Below are 20893 nucleotides of genomic sequence, written 5' to 3'. Positions count from 1 at the left end.
TGGAGGGTTGTTTTTCAGACTGGAGACCTGAGACCAGTGGAATGCCACAAGGATCAGTGCTGGGTCCTCTACTTTTTGTTATTTACATAAATGATTTGGATGCGCGCATAAGAGATAGAGTTAGTAAGTTTGCAGATGACACCAAAATTGGAGTTGTAGTGGACAGCAAAGAGGGATACCTCAGGTTACAACAGGATCTTGATCAGATGGGCCAATGGACTGAGAAGTGGCAGATGGAGTTTAATTCAGATAAATGCGAGGTACTGCATTTTAGGAAAGCAAATCTTAGCAGGACTTAATGGTAAGTTCCTAGGGGGTATTGCTGAACAAAAATATCTTGGAGTGCAGGTTCATAGCTCCTTAGAAAGTGGAGTCGCAGGTAGGTAGGATAATGAAAAAGGCGTTTGGTATGCTTTCCTTTATTGGTCAGAGTATTGAGTACAGGAGTTGGGAGGTCATGTTGAGACTGTACAGGACATTGGTTAGGCCACTGTTGGAATATTGCATGCAATTCTGGTCTCCTTCCTATCGGAAAGATGTTGTGAAACTTGAAAGGGTTCAGAAAAGATTTACAAGGATGTTGCCAGGATTGGAGGATTTGAGTCACAGGGAGAGACTGAACAGGCTGGGGCTGTTTTCCATGGAGCGTCGGAGGCTGAGGGGTGGCCTTATAGAAGTTTACAAAATTATGAGGGGCATGGATAGGATAAATAGACAAAGTCTTGTCCCTGGGATCGGGGAGTCCAGAACTTGAGGGCACAGGTTTAGGGTGAGAGGGGAAAGATATAAAAGAGACCTAAGGGGCAACTTTTTCACGCAGAGGTTGGTATGTGTATGGAATGAGCTGCCAGAGGAAGTGGTGGAGGCTGATACAATTGCAACATTTAAGAGGCATTTGGATTGGGTGTATGAATAGGAAGAGTTTGGAGGGATATGGGCCGGGTGCTGGCAGGTGGGACTAGATTGGGTTGGGATATCTAGTCGGCATGGACGGTTGGACGGAAGGGTCTGTTTTCATGCTGTACATCTCTATGACTCTATGACTCTAAGTAATTGTCAAAGTCAGAGATGCAAAACTGACAATAACAATTTGTACATCGTTCCCAAGTTGGAAGAGGAAGGGGAATGACAATTACATAAATTAAGAGTCTGGAAGAACTGAAACAGTTAAGGCCATCGGGAATGCAGCTGTTGGAAGCTTTTTATGCTGAGATGGTGTGCCTTCTGTGAATGGTCAAAGATTAGAAGTTATTTCTCCTTTTTGTGGTGAATGCTTTGTGAAAACCTTCACATGGCATTACCAGAAATAGGACAAGTGAACGACATGAACTCATAGCATTTCTCAGTATTCCTCTCTGCAGAAGCAAAAAAAGCTGCTGTCTTGTGAATGAAGGAACCAATGGTAGATCTTTCAATATTTGTTCCAGCACACAGGAACTGACCCACCATGAATGCAACCAGTTTCAACCCAGATGAAGTTAATTTGTTGTGTACAGCTTTCAAACCATGCAAAGCATCACGGAGTGAATAACTGTGCCCTGAACCTCTTCAATGTGTTAAATTCTTGAAATTTAACTCAGTGGATAAACTGAGGAGCGATCTAAAGCCTGGTAGCTGGGATCTACAAGGGAACGTGAACCACTGTGATCTCCAGCATTTATGTTTTCAACCTGAATTTCCTGCAGTGCTACCTCATTAGCCATTATCTGTCCTGAAAAGTTGACCCAAAACCCTAACTTTGGGCTGAATTTGCCTCACAGCAGTTTAATCGTGCAATCCTTGGCGCTTTATCTCATCAATTACGGCACTGACCTTGATGCCTACATCGTGGAGCTGCCTGGCTGGCAAGGTAGAACTGCCCACCACTGCTGCATTCATGCTGTGGGTGCCACAGGTAAACCCCGGGCCACATAACATTTAAGACGTTGCAATCCAGGTCCTGCCCTAACGGCTGTGCCCTGACACAGTGGCGTGATGGCTTTGTCAGAAGGTCAATCTCATACCTCAATAAGACATGATAAGATATGTAATCCTTACCCAAACATACATTTTACAGACAAAGTATTCATGCTACATTTGCAGAGAGAAATTCTGGCAGTAAACCACCATGATAACACCTACACGTCCAAAGAATAGCGCCCGTAAACATTACAGACTATGTCCATGCATACTTACAGTTTAGTGTGAGAATGTGGTGGCTCTGAAGTGTTATTTTCCGGTGTTAGCTGGTAAATGTATTTCTGAAATACTAAGTCCAGGTGACACATTTAAGTTAGCATCTGATTACAGTTGCTTAGCTGACCTGATGAGGAGTCAATTAGTGGGAACAATGTAATGGTTAAGACTGCTTGAGGCTATATTTTGCAATAATGAATAACTTGCTGAGACAGTGCAATTTGTTGTCAGATGGGTGGCATTAGTGGATGCATGATAAATGCAACTACCCCTGGCGGTCTCAAATTCAAAACATTTTACTCTGCCCCAAACAGGAAAATGCCAATTTATATCTCCCACACTGCATGCCTGTCATCAATTTGATCAAAAATAATAAAGTTTCAATTTTGTCTCCTTATGAGTACCTTCAGGATTTGCCTGAGGTACTGGATGATCCCTTTTGTTTCCTTTTGTCCTGCTGACCCAGTATCCTCAATGACCTTTCAGTCTCCCCTACCGTGTTTTCATTCAACTCCTTTATAAAATCTAGACATCTCCAATTTCCATCTCAAGCCTATGGTTTTACTAATTACCATTCCTCTGCTGCCTTACTCAGTCACCTCTTGAGAGTGTGATTATTGTGAAATACACACGGCTTTAACCCGAGGAGCTCCCCGTCCCCTCTGAGAGACTATGCCCTTCTATCTTGAATTTTTGCCTTTCACTGATATCATTTCCTAAATGCCCAAGTCCAAGGAAGGCACCTCCAAACTTCTCACTTTCCCCAGGACTTCACAGACACCTGAATATTAATTCCCAATCTCATGCAGCATTTGTGGCCCCTGTCTGGACTGACTTGCGAGGATAGCCCCAGTTGAGCATTGCCCGGCTCCTGGACTAATGACACTACAGCACCTTGACTGATGAGCCCGAAATCCCCAAACTGATTACGCTGGACCTTCAGATCCTATAATGGCTGAATCCATGGATCCGAAAGATACAGATGCCCAGATTCTGGTTGTATTCATGAATCTGACCAACTATAGTCAGATGAGTCAGTTGACTGATTGGGATGGTACCCTTGACTGACCATAGTCCACTTTGACCCCACATAACCCTCCTTTGACTTTCATATGGCCATTTGGTTGAAGCCCATGCAGTATGTTTGCATGCAAACTGTTAGCACAGTGCAATACAGTGACATGTCCACTTGCTTCACTGTCCAGTATTCTGAACTGTGACAAACTGCCTTCCTCTTCCTTTGTGCCAAAGAACAATACAAGACACAGAGGAGCTTGTCCATGAGAAAGCAATACAAGCCATGGAGGCTAGCAGTCAGCAGCCTCGAAGTAAGCTCAAAGTGAATGAATGCTAACAAATGAAGCTAAGAACTTTAAGATGCATCTTGTGCATAAGTCGCTGTTCATAAAGTGACCTGGCAGAAGCATACATATCATAGGTGTCCCTGAGCTCCAATGTCAAGTCCTGAAGGGTTAAAGTGGGACATGAATTGGTCTGAGAATGGGTGAGGCTGGTCTTTTCTTGATGCCTGGATGAAGGGTTGAGAAGCATAGTGTCCATCGAGTGTGCAGGAAGACCGAATTAGAGGAAAGCCCAGAGCTTAAAGTGGCTACAAAGGTAAAAGCTTTGAATCTCATGCTGGGAATTGGCACCATCTAGTTTCTCAGAGGAGAAGAGGAGAATTTGGGAGCTGCCAAATGAAGCAAGTTAGGTCATTAATCAGCAGCAAACGCACAGAACCAAGGTGGGCTGGCTAGCCACTCAGTTCAGGGGAAATTAAGGATGGGCAACAAATGTTGACCTTGCCCATGACCCCCAAATCTCATGAAAGAATTAAGAGAAAGGGAATACCTGTGAAGATAAGAACATAAGAACCAGGAGCAGGATTAGGTCATCTGGCCCCTCAAGCCCACTCCACCATTCAATAAGATCATGGCTAATCTTTTCATGGCCTTTGCTCCACTTACCTGCCCTCTCACCATATCCCTTATTTCCATTCCTGTTCAAAAAATTATCTATCTTAACTTTAAAAACATTTAATGAGCAAGCCTCAACTACTTCACTGGGCAGGGAATTCCACAGATTCAAAACCCTCTGGTTGAAGAATTTCCTCCTCAATTCAGTTCTAAATCTGCACCCCCTAATTTTGAGGCCATGCCCTCTTGTCCTAGTTTCAGCCACCAGTGGAAACATTCTCCCTGCTTCTATCTTATCTGTTCCCTTAATCTTTTTATATTTCTACAGGATGTGTCCTCATTCTTCTAAATTCCAATGAATATAATCCCAATCTACTCAGTCTCTCTTCATAAGCCAATCCCCTCAACTCTGGAATCAACCTAGTGAACCTCCTCTGCATTCCATCCAATGCCAGTACATCCTTTCTCAAGTAAGGAGACCAAAACTGCACATAGTATCCCAGATGTGACTTCACCATCATCCTATACAGCTGTAACATAACCTCTCTGCTTTTAAACCCCATCGCTCTAGTAATAAAGGACAAAATTCCATTTGCCTTCTTTATTACCTGCTGCACCTACAATCTAAACATCTGTGATTCATGCAAAGGACACCCAGGGCCCTCTGCACAGTGGCATGCTGCAAATCTTTATGGTTATTCCCAACAAAATGGATGATTTGACATTTATTAATGTTGTACTCCATCTGCCAGACCTTTGCCCACTCATTTAAACTATCTATATCTCTCTGCAAACTATCAGAGTTCTCTGTACACCTTACTCTATCACTCATCTTAGTGTCATCCACAAACTTTGATACACTACACGTGGTCCCCAACTCCAAATCATTTATGTAAATTGTGAATAATTGCGGTTCCAACACTGATCCCTGAGGCACACCACTAGTCACTGACTGCCAGCCAGAAAAGCACTCATTTATCTGTGGCTGAGATAGATTGTGGGTGATAGTTTAATCATTCTACTACTCTTTGTGTGAAATCATGTTTCTTCATTTTTCTCTTCAATAAATTAGTTCTGATTTTAAAGTTATGAATTCATGCTCATAAACTCCTTCATCGGCAGAAAATGTTTAGAGTCCTACTAGAGTCATAGAGATGTAAAGCACGGAAACAGGCCCTTCAGTCCAATTCGTCCATGCCGACCAGGTATTCCGACCTAATCTAGTCCTACCTGCCAGCACCCGGCCCATGTCCCTCCAAACCCTTCCTATTCATATACTCATCCAGATGCCTTTTAAATGTTGCAATTGTACTAACCTCCACCACTTCCTCTGGCAGCTCATTCCATACACTTACCACCCTCTGTGTGAAAAAGTTGACTTTATCAATTCTTCTCAAAATCCTGAAAGCCTATATAAAATCCCCTCCTACACTGCAGGCCGTAGAACCTGACCTTATGAAACTCCACCACATAATTTAACCCTTTGAAAACCTGGTAACTTACTGGTGAATCTATGTTGAATTCCTTTCGAAGGCTAATATGCCCTTTATGCAGTGGTGCCGGTGTTGGACTGGGGTGGACAAAGTTAAAAGTCACACAACACCAGGTTATAGTCCAACAGGTTTATTTGGAAGCACTAGCTTTCGGAGTGCTGCTCCTTCATCAGGTAGCTATTGGGGCAGGATCATAGGACACAAAATTTATAGCAAAAGATCACAGTGTCATACAACTGATGGAATTTATTGAATAAAACTAGATTGCTGTAAGACTTAACAGCAATCTAGGTTTGTTCAATATATACCATCAGTGTATGACATTATTTTTTTTGCTATAAATTCTGTGTCCTATGATCCTGCCCAAGTAGCTACCTGATGAACGAGCAGTACTCTGAAAGCTGGTGCTTCCAAATAAACCTGTTGGACTATTAACTGGTGTTGTGTGATTTTTAAATCTGTCCTTTCTAAGATGCAGCAGCTAAAACAGCAAGCCTTACTTTAGATGTGGAATAATCAGGGTTTTCTATAGCTGCAGCAAAACTCTCCTCTTAATATTCTGGCTCTATAGAGACAAATGCTTACATTACCCTTTTGCCTAGTTATTGTACGTGCGCATTTTATTTTTCTGATCTAGATAAATGTACTCTGAAACTTTTTGGATCTCCATTCTTCCTAGCTTTTGATCATTTAAACAATACTCAGTCCCATCCTTTGCTGATCTAAAATGGATGATCTCACACTAAACTCCAGTGAAATCCATCTGTCACATTTTTGTATGTTCATGTAATGTCTCATTCTCACTTTTTGTAATTTTCTGCTCGCATCTACACTATTTACTATGCTACCTTTACCGAATTTTAATGTATAGTTCTTCACTGCAATATCTGAATTTTTAATATCGTGATAAGTCAAGCCCACAACACTGCGAGATACCATCAAACACTTTGTCAAATTTGAATACACACACATTATTCTACCCTCTGTTCTATTGTATAACCAGACTCTGAACTAGGTCAACAATGTGCTCTCAATTCCATGAGTTTTACTTTTAAGAGTCTCACATGTGGACATTATAAGAGTACTTTTTGGAAGTACATATAGATTTCATCCACAGACAAATTGGCATTTTTGGTTTTGCTACTGCTTTAGTTCCTTCTCAAAACTTCAACTGGATCTACAGTAGATGACCTACCCTTTTACAAAACCCTGTTGGTTTTCTCTAATCAGTTCATTCTTTTTTTCTAAATGCTCAGTCACTTTGTTCTATATTATAAATACCAGTAACCTCCTCACAATGGATATTGAACTAATAGGAATGTAAATTCCTGGCTTTTCAATCTCACCATTCTCAAACAATGGAGCTACATTTTCAACTTTCCCGATTCAGAAGGCAGGGTGAGGGCAGAAACCATAGGCTGTGGTGCTGCTTGTTCCCTGGGCCCCCAGTCTGCTGACGTGAGTGAAGTTGTCCAAACCCTGATAGAGCATGACAGGACCCCAAGAGACTAAACCCCAGATTTTGGGCCATGATAGACAGTCCTGTCTCGGAATTGAGAATGTGTGCTGGAAAAGCACAGCGGGTCAGGTGGCAACCGAGAAGCAGGAAAATCGACGTTTCGGGCCAGAGCCCTTCATCAGGAAGGGCTCTTTCCTGATGAAGGGCTCCAGCCCGAAATGTGGAATTTCCTGCTTCGCACATGCTGCCTGACCTGCTGTGCTTTTCCAGCATCATACTCTCAACTCTGATCTCCAGGATCTGCAGTTCTCACTGGCTCCTAGTCCTGTCTGAGACCATAAGTCAATTCCTAAATCAAGAGAGGTTTAGAAGGTTCATGCTAAATTACTGCATTTTCCCTGACCTATTTGGTTCAAAACCTGAGAGTGGACTATCAGGCCCTAGTTAGACTTTAGTGTCTTTATTTATTCTAATATTGTTTTCACATTAACTTCAGTGATTTCCAATCCTTGATTAGTGATTGGCTTTCCTGCTTACCAAGAACAATTATTCAACAGGTCTGCTAGCCCTCATGGCTGGGAAAAAAAAAGCCTCACCCTATCAGTTCCTAAAGAAGCCTTCATATTTCAGGATGTCAGCTCATGACAAACCATCATCCTGTCTTGTGCCCACTGCAGTACTTGTGGGTACCTCTGTCACAAAAAGCTCAGAGCATAAAACCACATATATCTCAGTCTCCAGGCCCTCAGTTCCTGCAAAGAAAAAGTGTTTGAACAGAGGAGAGAGAGTAAAAGAGAGAGATTCATGTGATGACAAGGTATATGCACTGTGACTAAACCAAGTTCAGTTAAACGCTTGAACATTGTATCACGGAGAATGTTTGTTCATTTGTTCTCTTGCACGGCAGTGGAAAACATGGTGGTTTTGAAGTTCAAGATAATTTATTGGAGAAGTGCAGTTGTATCCTCAAAATATTGGGTGACTTGCGCATCGTCATGTGATCGCTACATCTGCATGAAGTGGTTATGTGTGTAATTTGTGATAACTATTAAACACATATCATTTGGAACATGGTATCAGGATGCAGAGCTAAAAGTGTGCGGATTTTCAGAGCTATTAAGAGAGCCAGCTAATTAAAGAAATAAGTTATAAAAAAAAGACTGCAACTTTAAATTACTGAGTGAATCGAAATAGCTGTGCATTTTTCACTCCGGGCTTCTGTGGAAATTAAAGGAGATATAAGACAGAGTTGTGGGCTTTGTGCACTCTCAGCAGCAAAAGCATGAAATAGTTACAGAATTAATAAGTAAGTTTGAGGATGTAGGAGTTCCAACCCAGCTATCTGTGCTCACGAAAAGTTGTTACAAACTATGTTACTGTCTAGGTCTCACTGAGGAGCAGAAAGGCTCAACGGCAGAAACATTGAAAGCCTTATCCACACATTTTAAACCCCACATTAATATTATCTGTCAATGATATTTGTTCAACATCTGAGCTCAGGGGAGACTATTGATCTGAACGTGACTGCACTGATATATCTTCCTGGTTCCTGAGATTTAGGAGAACTGAAAGGTGGCCTCATCATTGATATGATTGTCCCTAAGCTGAAGGGATCCTGCTGCAAGAGCAAGTTTGTTGAGAGAGCAGAAACCTTTTTCCAAGCGAGCTATCAACATGCACAAAAGATCTGAGATTGTCTAAAATCAACTGTGGTATATTAACGAGACAATAAACAAGGTTTATGCTGAGAAATATCCCAAGCCACTGAAAATAACAGACTGGGAAAAAGCAATAAATAGTTGCAGAAAAGCCAGCAGAATGATCAGGGTCAGAGATATAGGCTGCAAATGGTGCTGAGGACATCACACAAAAAAAAATTATGTCAGGCATAGGGAAAGCATTGCTGCAAATGCAAGAAGGTGAATCACTTTGTCCACAAGTTAGCTGGAAAGAAGCAAAGCAAGCTTGCAAAGAGATGTCACCAAATGATTATAACAATCACTTCACATCAGACAACAGGCTGGCAATGTCAGATCTAAAGGTGATAAACAGAGTGACGACTGCAGTAGGAGAACAGAACTTGATTGGCAAGTGTCAGATAAACACCAGTGCTTCACAAAATATGAAGTGTTTCACACCTTTGTGAAAAGTGGCTCGAGACGGTGATCCATGAATGAGGCCCTCAAAGGTAAGGGTGAGGTTTAGGGATGGAATGATACTCATCCCAAGAGGAAAACTTAAACAGAGAGCCAAAAGCAAAGGGAAGAATGAAGATCTGCCGTTCCAGGCAGTAGACATGAAGCAAAATGCACTCATCTCAGTTGAAGCAAATCAAAGCTTAGATCAGTAACTCCAAATATGCCAGAGGAGATTTGCAGCATTTCACAGGCCACAAACACATTGATTGCCAAACAGATCCAATAAGCCATCAGAAACATTATTACAGGTCCTAGATGTCTCCTGGGGAATATCATCTGGAAATCGGTACATGTATGAGATCAAATTAGCATCAGCTGCCTCAAAACCAGCCTGAATGACAAGGTAGAAGAGGTGACAAAGAAGTGAGTGACCAAGAAAGTAACAACTGCCACAGACCGGACAGGGAACAGGGTCGCAGTGAAAATACCTGGAAAACTGAAAAGGTGCTCTCGTATTTGTCTGGGAGTATTTTAAACAATTACCCCTGTTTGAAAGAGACAAAGTAGCAATAAAATCTGACCACATGCCACATCAAAGTATCTTCCTCAAACAGTTTCTATTTGTGTAGTGTGTTTGCAAATTATGCCACTAAATTTGCAAAAATATCATCTGGACATGACCTACAAGTAAGGTAAACAGATGTATATTGCTAACATGCTGCTGACAGTGGCCTTCACCAAGAAAGGAATTCAGGATGCTAAGACACAGTGTGGAAGATTCCAGATTTAATGGGAAAACAACAGGTCAACATACAGTACTTTGGAAGTCAACAACTTGGCAGTTAAAATTGGCATAATCTCATAAAATCCAAAAGATGTGAGCCAGGGTGAGAAATGTGGGAGAACAGTGTGAGAAATTTGGCAAGATGTTTCTTGACAACTGCTGAGTAAATAGAATTAGAATTAGAATTAGCTTTGTTGTCACATGTACTTAAATGAATACAGTGAAAAATTTACAAGTCACCACTTTCGGCGCCAATTTAGCTACATAGATACAGAGGTTCAGATTTTTACATACAAATGTTTAGAGAAGAAAGGTTAGAAAATTAAAGAAAACTGCTCCCCATCAAGAGAAAAGACAACAGAAAGTGACAGCAAAGCAAAAGAAGAAAGCAAAGATGGAGATGGAGATTCTGGGAAGAAGAAAGAAAAGAAGTCTAGCATTCCACCTGGAAGAAATAGCTCATCTAGGAAATCTCGGAGTTCAAGCAGGTACGCACCCAGATAAACTAAGGTATCTACTTGAGTTCAGAAAATCATATATGTACACGTTTATATTTGAGTTATCTTCAACTTGATGAACTGCTGCCTCACAGCACCAGGGTCCCAGGTTTGATTCCAACCTCGGGTAACTGTCTGTGTGGAGTTTGCACTTTCTCCCTGTGTCTGTGTGGGTTTCCTCTGGGTGCTCCAGTTTCCTCCCACAGTCCAAAGATGAGCAGTTCAGGTGAATTGGTCATTCTAACTTGCCCATAATGTTTGGTACATTAGTCAGAGGGAAATGGGTCTGGGTGGGTTACTCTTCGGAGGGTCGGTGTGGACTAGTTGGGCCGAAGTGCCTGTTTCCACACAGTAGGTCAGGTGAATTGGCCATGCTAAATTGCCCGTTGTGTTAGGTAAGGGGTAAATGTAGGGGTATGGGTGGGTTGCGCTTTGGCGGGTCGGTGTGGACTTGTTGGGCCGAAGGGCCTGTTTCCACACTGTAATGTAATCTAAAAATTAAATCTAATCTAATCTAATCTAATCTAATCAAAAAAAAAAATCCAGCATTACGTATCATAAGTATAATTTGGAAAAATAAAGAAATATGAAGATCTGAATGACAGTCCTTCCAACCCAGTCCATACCAGCACCTAGCCTCTTGTCTGCACTGGGCCTTGACTCCAAACTGAACCAGGCTTCACCACAAGGCTGAGACATCACTCTGGCACCATCTTAAGTCCATGCTTAGGCTGTGTTGGGCCAAAGACTGCTATTCCAGGCCATTGAGAGAACACTGTGCCATGCCACCAAAGGAACACCACACTGGCCAGAAGACTGCAATACTGGGCCACCGAGAGACTGCCACGCCGGGCCAGTAGACTGTCACACTGTGCTACTGAGAGACTGCCACGCCGGGCCAGGAGACTGTCACACTGGGCCGGGAGACTGTTACACAGGGCTACTGAGAGACTGCCACGCCGGGCCGGGAGACTGTTATACTGGGCCACCGAGAGACTGCCACGCCGGGCCAGGAGACTGTTACACTGGGCCACCGAGAGACTGCCACGCTGGGCTAGGAGACTGTTACACTGGGCCACCGAGAGACTGCCACGCTGGGCTAGGAGACTGTTACACTGGGCCACCGAGAGACTGCCACGCCGGGCCAGGAGACTGTTACACTGGGCCGCGAGACTGTTACACTGGGCCATCGAGAGACTGCCACGCTGGGCTAGGAGACTGTCACACTGGGCCGGGAGACTGTTACACTGGGCCACCGAGAGACTGCCACGCTGGGCTAGGAAACTGTTACACTGGGCCACCGAGAGACTGCCACGCCGGGCCAGGAGACTGTTACATTGGGCCACCGAGAGACTGCCACGCTGGGCTAGGAGACTGTTACACTGGGCCACCGAGAGACTGCCACGCTGGGCCAGGAGACTGTTACACTGGGCCACCGAGAGACTGCCACGCTGGGCCAGGAGACTGTTACACTGGGCCACCGAGAGACTGCCGCACCGGGCTACGAGACTGTTACACAGGGCCACCGAGAGGCTGTTACACTAGGCCACTGAGGGACTGCCACACTGGGCCACGAGACTGTTACACAGGGCCACCGAGAGGCTGCCACACCAGGTCTGTGCTGAGGCCAGGTGTCCAAGCCTGTGCTGAGACTGGGTGTTCAGGACATCGTCAAGAAGAAATAAGGGTAAGTAACACACAAAAGAGAAAGAAAAAGGAACAAGAAAGAGAAATGGATGGAGTGGATGAGCCCTGGCTGAGGAGTCCTACTCCACCACTATCTTGGAATGGTTGATAGCACTGTTGATGACCCCTTACATCACTTTATTAATGATTGAGAGTAATCTGATAAGGTTGGCTGGATTGGATTTGTCCTGCTTGTATACAGGACATACTTGGGAAATTTTCTTCATTGTCGGGTGGATGCCTGTGTTGTAAGTTTACTGGAAGAGCTTGGCTGGGGGAGCAGCAGATTTTAGAGCACAAGCCTTCAGTACTATTGCCTGAATGGTTTCAGGGCCCATAACCTTTCCAGTATTCGTTGCTTTCAACCAATTCTTGATATCACATGAAGTGAATCAAATTCACTGAAGATTGTTATCTCTGATGCTGTGACCTCTGAAGGAGGCCTGGATGGATCGTGTACTCGGCACTTCTCACTGAAGATTGTTGAGAATGCTTCTGCCTTATCTTTTGCACTGAAGTGCTGGGCTCCCCCATTATTGCTGTTGGGAATATTTGCAGAGCCTCTTGCTGTGAGTAGTTTCATTGTCCCACCACCATTCATGACTGGATGTGACAGAATTGCAGAGATGAGATCTGATCCGCTGGTTGTTGAATCACTTAGCAATTGTCTGTCACTTGCTGCTTGTGCTGTTTGACACATAAGTAGTTCTGTTTTGAAGCTTCAATAGGTTCAACATATATGATTGCCTGGTGCTGCTCCCTGGCATACCCCTGCCCCTCAAATTCTTCATTGAACTGTATCTTGTCACTTCCACCATTGTCAAAGACGATCAGTGAGATTACAGAATAGCTGAAAACACATTTCAGTCTGTCCTGTATTCCAATCATTGTGAGTAACAATGGCCCTCTGTCCTTGAGTGAATCATAGAATCCCTAAAGTGCAGAAAGAGACCATTCAGCCCATCAAGTACTCAGCTACCCTCTGAACAGCATCCCCCTCATCCCCCTAACCCTACATTTCCCATGGCCACTCCAGCTAGCATGCACAGCCCTGTCACTCTGGACAGTTTAGCATTGCCAATTCAGCTAACCTTTGAAATGTGGGAGGAAACCGGAGCAGTCGCCTGAAGCTGGAATCGAACCTGGGTCCCTGGTGCTGTGAGGCTAAACACTGAGCTACCCTTGCCAGCCCTAATTCAGCCATTCCATAAAAGATTGGGGAATTCAACACGACTCATCATCTCTGCATTACCCGCAATCAACTGTGAAGGCTGAGGTGGCAATGAAACTCAACAAGGGGATCGTAATGAAACCAAGTAAGTCCAGCATAGGTTAGTGCAAGGCAATCCTTGAATGGAGAAACACACATCCTGAAGGCATGGAAAGTGGTCCAAGAACAGTCACACTCTACACAAAATACTTTTTCAATAGCAAAACGATTATTGAAGTCAGAAGTCATAGTGAATGTAAATGACAAAATCATAGAGAACAATAGCCAAATTTCCCAATGATAAAACTACCATGTCACTCCCATTGGGAAGCCAACCAGACATTCAATATTCTGAACAAGTCAGCTCATGCAGGAAATTGGGACCTTGTGTTGAGCATTGTCACCTCCATCATACGCAGTGAATGTGAGTGACCAGGTATACCGCCACAGTTGCAGAGATCTATGTACAACAACAAAAGGTTCATCTTTCGTTGCAGGTAGCTGATCAGGAAGTTGTGATCTCATCACCCACACAGAGCACAGAACAGCCATCAGCTCCAGGGATCCACCATTCCCCAGCAATGGAAATAGACTGCAACAACAGTTTCCATAGCAATAGCACTTGCCACGGAAATGCTAATCTCCAGGAAAGAGCATAAAACATTAAGGCATAGGAGTGGAAGAAGGCAATTCGACCTATTGAGGCTTCTCTGACATTCAATGAGATCGCAGCTGATCTGATAATCCTCGACTCAACCTTCCTACCTTTTCCCTATAACCCTTGATTCTCTTACCAATTAAAAACTTGTCTATCTCAGCCTTGAATACTTAATGACCCAAACTTGGCAGACGTCTGTGGTAAAGAATTCCACAGATTCACTATTCTATGAGAGAAAGAATTTCTCCTGGACTCTTAAATGGGCTCCACTTTACTCTGACATTATGCCATCTCGTCCTCAACTCTCCCACAAGGGAAAACAACCTTTCCACATCTACCCTTTCAAGACCCCTAAGGGTTTCATACGTTTACCTCTCATTTTTCTAAAATGTGTACAGGTCCTATCTGCTCAACACTTCCTTATCAGAAAAAGTCTTTACACCAGGGATTAACCTAGTAATCCTTCTTGAGGCCACCTCCAATACTATTACATTTTTGCTTAGATAGGTGGCATAGTGGCTCAGTGGTTAGCACTGCTGCCTCACAGCTCCAGGGTGCCAGGTTCGATTTCAGCTCTGGGCGACTACCTGTGTGGAGTTTGCACGTTTTCCCGGTCTCTGAATGGGTTTCCTCCGGGTGCTCTAGTTTCCTCCCACAGTCCAAAGATATGCAGGTCCGGTGAATTGGCCATGCTAAATTGCCCATAGTGTCCTGGGGTGTGTGGGTTAGGAGAGATGGTCAGGGGAAATGTAGACTAATAGGATCGGGGAGTGGGTCTGGTTGGGATACTCTGGAGAGTTGGTGTGGACTTGTTGGGTCAAATGGCCTGTTTCCACACTATAGGAATTCTATGATAAGGGGACCAAACCTATTCACAATATTCCGGATGTGGTTTGATAGGTAACGTACAAAAACAGAAATTGCTGGAGAAACTCAGCAAGTCTTGTAGCATCTGTGGTGGGAAAACAGAGTTAACATTTCAATGGGTCACTGGACTCGAATCATTTTCCCTCCAAAGATACTGCCAGACCTGCTGAGTTTTGACAGCAATTTCTGTTTTTGTGTGTTTCAAATCTGGAGTGTCTACAGCTCATTGTTTTATTTTCATGGTTTGATTAGTCCTGGTGTAGTTTTAGCAAGACCTCCCTATTTGTTTGCTCAGCTGACATTTTGTGTACAGTTGTGGACAACTGTAAGGAAAGATGTGAATGTATTGAGAGAGTACAGAAGCAGTATACAAAAAATGGTTCAGGGATCAGAAATTTCTGTTGTGAGGATAGATTGAAGAGGTTTGCACAGTTCTCCTTGGAAAGCAAAAGGCTGAAAGGAGATATGGTTTTCAAAATGAGGGAGACATCTAGACAGAGTAGATAGGACGAAGTTGTTCTTACTTCTAAAAGCATCAAGGACCAATGGGCATAGATTAAAGTGAGTTGCAAAGATGTTTTCACTCAGCGAATAGTTAGGGGATGGAATGCACTGGAAAAGTAGTGGAGGCATGCTCAATTGAAGAATTCAAGAAGGTATTGGATGCTTATTTGGATTGAAATAATGTGCAGGGTAAGTGGATTGTCCATAGTCCTGGCAAAAGCAGGAGATGGGCACCAGGTAATGCTTATCTGAATAGCCAATGACACAATGGGCTGAATAGCCTTCTTCTGTGTTGTAACACTTCAGTAGTTCTATGATTTGGACTTGCTGGATCAATTCTTTTTGATGGTGGTGATTCTGATTTTTTTTGCAAATTATCTTAAACAGAAACAGAAGAACTGGGGCAGGCCACTTAGCTCCTTGAGTCTGTCCTACCATTAACATATCATTTGACATCAAAAAGGAGTAGTGGTCGTGTAGGAAAAGATTTGCTAACCCACGATAGGCCCACTAAAGCAAAATTGGCCAAATTGTACCAGAACACCCAGAATTCCCGAGCAGCTCACAAGCTGGATCAGACAGCACGCAGACAAAGGAATACACTGTAAACTCCCATGGACATGACAGAGCACCACAGATATGGCAAAGCTCTAAGGGCAGTTTCACAACCCAGCAATACCAAAGCCACACAAAGAGCAGGACAGCCAGAAAGTCACCAGCAAAGGACATGCTCCAGGAACAGGGCAATGGAAGCATCTCACCACTTTAGAAAAGAGTTTAACACCTACCTGTGAAGATGAATGGAACCATGATACTGTCAGGATATTGCATGTGTGAAGGAATGGGGCATTCATCCGATTAAACTGTTTTCCAATTAGCATCCTTGTAACTAAATTACTCCATTTCCAGAAACATTGTAGTTACCTATTTCTTAATCAATGTCATTGTGCAGCGTTACTTATCCTCAGCTCTAGGAGGAGAAATCTGATCTACCTGTGCAGACTGTCAGTTCTGTGTCAGCCTCGTCAATCTCTCCTCCAGCGGTATCGCTTGCAATAAACTGTTTGTCAATTTCACTTCGAACTGTATTTTGTGATCTCCAACCTATTGGGCAAATTTCTCCGACAGGTTGCAACACTGATCTCTGGAAACACCACTACATATTTCTTTCCAGTTTCAGAAACAACAGTTAGCTCCTCTCCCTGTTACATTTCCCTTAGTCAAGTTTCTATCCACACAAGCACCGTGGGCCTTTCATTTCATAGAGTTTTAATAAGAAGATATTTTTGTGGTGCTCTATTAAATGCCTTCTGAGAGCCCATATACACATCAACCAGAATACCTCCGCTAATCAGCTCCGTTATTTTATCAAAGCCCTCAATTAAGTCATCATGTAGAAATATGCTGTTAACAACTCTGGGTTGGCTTTCATGTATTAATCCACATGTTTCCAAATGCCAAGTGATTTTGTCCTGGACTGTTGATTCTAAATGTCTCCCACCACCAATGTTGAGCTGGCTGAACACTTCCACTGCTTTCATTAGCTTTCCTTGAATCAATTTATTTATTTTATCTTATCCAATTTCTCCACAACCTTCTTATTTACAGCAGCATTGGTAGAACTGTTATGGACCAGGCCAGACCCCCTCTCAAAACATTTCAGAAAAGTAGCCCAGACCCTAACTTTGCTAGTTGTTTTAAGCAGGTGTAATGCAGATATTCCAGGAGCGATGCAGCTGGTCAAATCATTTAGTTTTAAACAAGACAGAACTTATTTACAAGATTACTGCTTGAAACACAAAGGAGAACAGAATACAGAATATCTAACCTATCCGAAAACCCAACAAATTATCCCAACTTAATGATGCTTTTCCAAATACTTGCAACAATCCTCATAAACATCCTTTGCACAAAAGGTAAAATCAAACATAGAGAGAGGGATCAGCATGGTCCTGCTTCTTTGAGTCCAGCAGCGTTACCAATACTACTGTGCTAAAACCAAACCAAACCAGAGAAAAAATGCACTGGGAAAATTGGCCACTCCCCTTTCGTACAAGTGTTTTCTTTAAACTAAAAAGCCTTTTACCTGAGGCATGATCTGTTAGCTATTATCAAATTGGCCCTAAAACCCTTCAACTTAAATTTTTTGGAGTCTGTGTCTTTTACGATCTCTCTGAAAAAAAAACCCAAGGACAACATAAAGGAGTAGCATCGTCCCAGAACCTGCACATCTTTGGACTATGGGAGGAAACCCACACGGAGACAGGGAGAACATGCAAACTCCCCACAGTCACCGAAGGGTATAATTGAACCTGAGTCTCTGGGCACTGTGAGGCAGCAGTGCTAACCACTGACCCACCACACCACCTAAAGGAATTTCTCCTTTGTTGTTTCTAATTGACTGCACCCTTCCTTTGACTGTCTTTTTACTATATCTAAAATAGTTTTATGGTTTCACCTTAATCCTCTCTGTTGGTCGAGTCCCCTCTACTCCCTTTGTTGTTCTTATTCCTTTGCAGCTTACCCTGTATTTTTTGTATTTGGTCCTTTTAAATATAAATCTGGTGCTTATTATAAGCCTTCTTTCTCCATGACACATTTACCTCTATAAATACAGCCATCCCGGATCTTAGGCTTTGGGGTATCATTCTTCTTCCTCCCTGTGTCTATCCTGTACCTGAAAACATCCTCTTTGGGCTCACTTTTGCTGTTTACCTTCCAATCTGCCTAGGCCAGATCACTTTTCAACACACTGAAATTAACCATCCTCTGGTTTGCATACTTTCACATCTGAGTTTCCTTCTTCCATTTCCACAACTGTTCTAAATGTAATGATTACTATTTTCCAAATGCTCTTCACTGAACATTCCCCAAAATCAAATCTAGTACTGCTTCTTTTCCCATTGATCTGTAAATGTACACAGCAGGAAGGCTGTCACATAGACATTTTAAGAATGTAACACTAACTATGCACTTTACATTGCCATTTCTCGCGACTACTTTATTTCAAATTCACGGCATTTGCAAATTTCCTACTTAAGTATATGTTAGTTTGCTCAAAGTAACTCAATTCACCTCAAAATAACTAAGCTCAATTGAAAATAAAAATGTATCTTCTGAGGTAAAATCAAATGAATTTACCTGTATATTTTTAGTGTGTAGGTGGTAGTATTTGTATGGTGTTTTCCATGGTTCCATGTGCAGTTCAAGCCATTTTCAATTTCTTTTATGTAGTAGCATTGCAGGTTATGTGGTCCATCTGATGTCCAGGAATAAACACATGCTGTTTAACAGTGCACTGTGAAATTCATTTTCATTACACACAATTCTTCAAGTTTGTAAAGGAGTGCTGAACAGACCTCCCAAAAACAATGAATATATGCAAACCAGGAATTCACAGTGAGCGATGCTGTTATAAAATGCTTCAGCGTGCCCATTTAAAATGCTCCCCGCTAAACTTTAAAAGAACAACAGTTGTATTTATTTACTGCCTTTAATGCAGTGAACCATCTCAAGGCGTTTAACAAACAAAATTTGATACTGAGCCACACAAGGAGATACAAGACAGATGAGCTAAAGAGGAATAGATTTTAAAGAATATCTTAAAGCAGAACAGAGAGAGTGAGAAACATTTAGGACGGAAATTTTAGAGCCTGGGCCTTGGCAGCTGAAAACAGGTTGAATTGATGGTGCAACTAAAAATCAGGGATACTGAACAGGCCAGAATTGGAGGTGTGCAGTTATTCTGGTGAGGTGAGGCCATGGAGAAATTTGGAAACAATGTTGGGAATTTTAAAAATTGGAGCATTTCTTTACCAGGAGCCCATGCAGATCAGTTACGACAGTTGTGATTGGTTACCAAGACTTAGCGTGACTTCGGATATGCGCAGCAGCACTTTAGTTGAACTCTTGGTTGTGGTGGGCAGTGTGTGGGAGGCTGGTCATGAGTGCATTGGAATAATCACATCAAAGTAGCGTTAATGATTACTTAAGCAATAAATGAGCTAAGGTGAGGCAGAATCAGACAAAATTACTGAGGTGAAAATTAATGCCTTAGCAATGGCATTGGTATATGGTCCAAAGTTCATCTCAGGGTCAAATGCTTTATATAGCATCATAGTGACGAAAGGATTTTCATGCTATATTTAATAAAGTAATTACAATAGTGAGTCATTTTTAAAAAATAAACAAAATACCTATTGGCATTTTATTCACTTGAATTAGATAAAGGTTATGTTTTCCATTTGAGCCCTCCTACTCAGAGCATTAAGCACTGGCAATATGTATCGGCTACCTAGATATAAACATATTTAATGGTTGGCAGATCATGGATTGTTTGTGCTTTCCCAATATGATCTCCCAACAAATGAGATTCACCACTGAAAGTGTGCTGGTGCATCTTTCACCTTATTCTGTTCAAATTTCCTAATAGTATATATACAACACTCAATTAAGAAAGAACAAAATTCATCTATTGTCTCCCTCTCATTATCTTTATTCTGCTTTACTTATATTCTGGCCTGCTCTCCATAACCTTCTTGTTTACCCAGCCCTTTCATATCTCTCCCTCACTTGGCTCCAACTACACCTATCCACTCACCTCTACCCTTCTTCCCCCCTTCCCTCAGTTGAGCTTCAGCATAAATACAAGCCTTTCCTAACTACGAGCAGTCCTGATGAAGTCAATGGACCTGAAACTCTGTTCTTCTCCCTTCACAGATGCTGCCAGACTGTTTAGTTTCACCAGCAATTTCAGTTTTTGTTTCAGACTTCCATTCAAATAGCTGTGATGTTGAACTATATGCCCTTTTTGAACAATTCTTAGATCCTTATATCTTTTTGGCTCACCTCTTATTCCTAATCTATGTGTACGCTTCGTGTTACTAATTCTTCTTGCATTTATATTTAGTAATTAATAAAGTCATTCTTTGCTAGCTCAAGAATTCCTGGCTAGACTTTTCCTTTTCAAACAAACATTCATCTGGGTCAAGGAGAAAGGCATCAAAGACACTATAAATTAAGCTCATTGCGACCAACTGTGGTGATGGGTGAACGAATTCAGAGAGCAAGTTCATCTCATGATTTGGGGTATCTCACCTGGAATCGTGCTAAACTGGGGAACCTGCCTGGGGTAAAGGGACAGCAATACACACATCTCTGGCTTAAAACTTTACAACACAATGACTGAAAAAGGATTTGAAAAGATGGTCAACCATTTTTCTGACATGAACTACAGTAGTTGCAGTCAACAACACCACACTCTCCGTATACTCTTTAAGTATATATATTCAGTTTAAAATTGGTTCTGCATCAGCTACAGCATTTGATGCACAGCAATAATATTGAAAAGGTAGCCTCTACTCACTACTGCTGCACGTTTCCAGCAACACATTTGTAAGCTCTGATCTCCAGCATCTGCAGTCCTCACTTTCTTCTACACACAAGGAGCTAACTACCAATGCCACTCAACTCTTTGTGAGCTTAGTGATGCTTTGCTACACATTTA

The 20893-nt window shown here is 42.5% G+C and overlaps 1 protein-coding gene across 1 annotated transcript in view; it reads right to left on the bottom strand.

Annotated features, from left to right (window-relative positions):
- The window catches only part of LOC122557983 (interleukin-31 receptor subunit alpha), an 84680-nt gene that overhangs the window by 55434 nt on the left and 8353 nt on the right, over nucleotides 1–20893 (bottom strand). The window contains exon 3 of the mRNA XM_043706303.2: nucleotides 18529–18646. Within this exon, the coding sequence (XP_043562238.2) occupies nucleotides 18529–18646 (118 nt within the window). The remainder of the gene's footprint in view (nucleotides 1–18528; nucleotides 18647–20893) is intronic.

This window comes from Chiloscyllium plagiosum, unplaced genomic scaffold (assembly GCF_037043375.1).
Source record: "Chiloscyllium plagiosum isolate Xiang-an unplaced genomic scaffold, Cpla_swu_hap1 HiC_scaffold_2, whole genome shotgun sequence".
Lineage (NCBI taxonomy): Eukaryota > Metazoa > Chordata > Chondrichthyes > Orectolobiformes > Hemiscylliidae > Chiloscyllium > Chiloscyllium plagiosum.
Note: the sequence above shows the minus strand (reverse complement) of the source record. Positions and strands in the feature narration are given on the sequence as shown.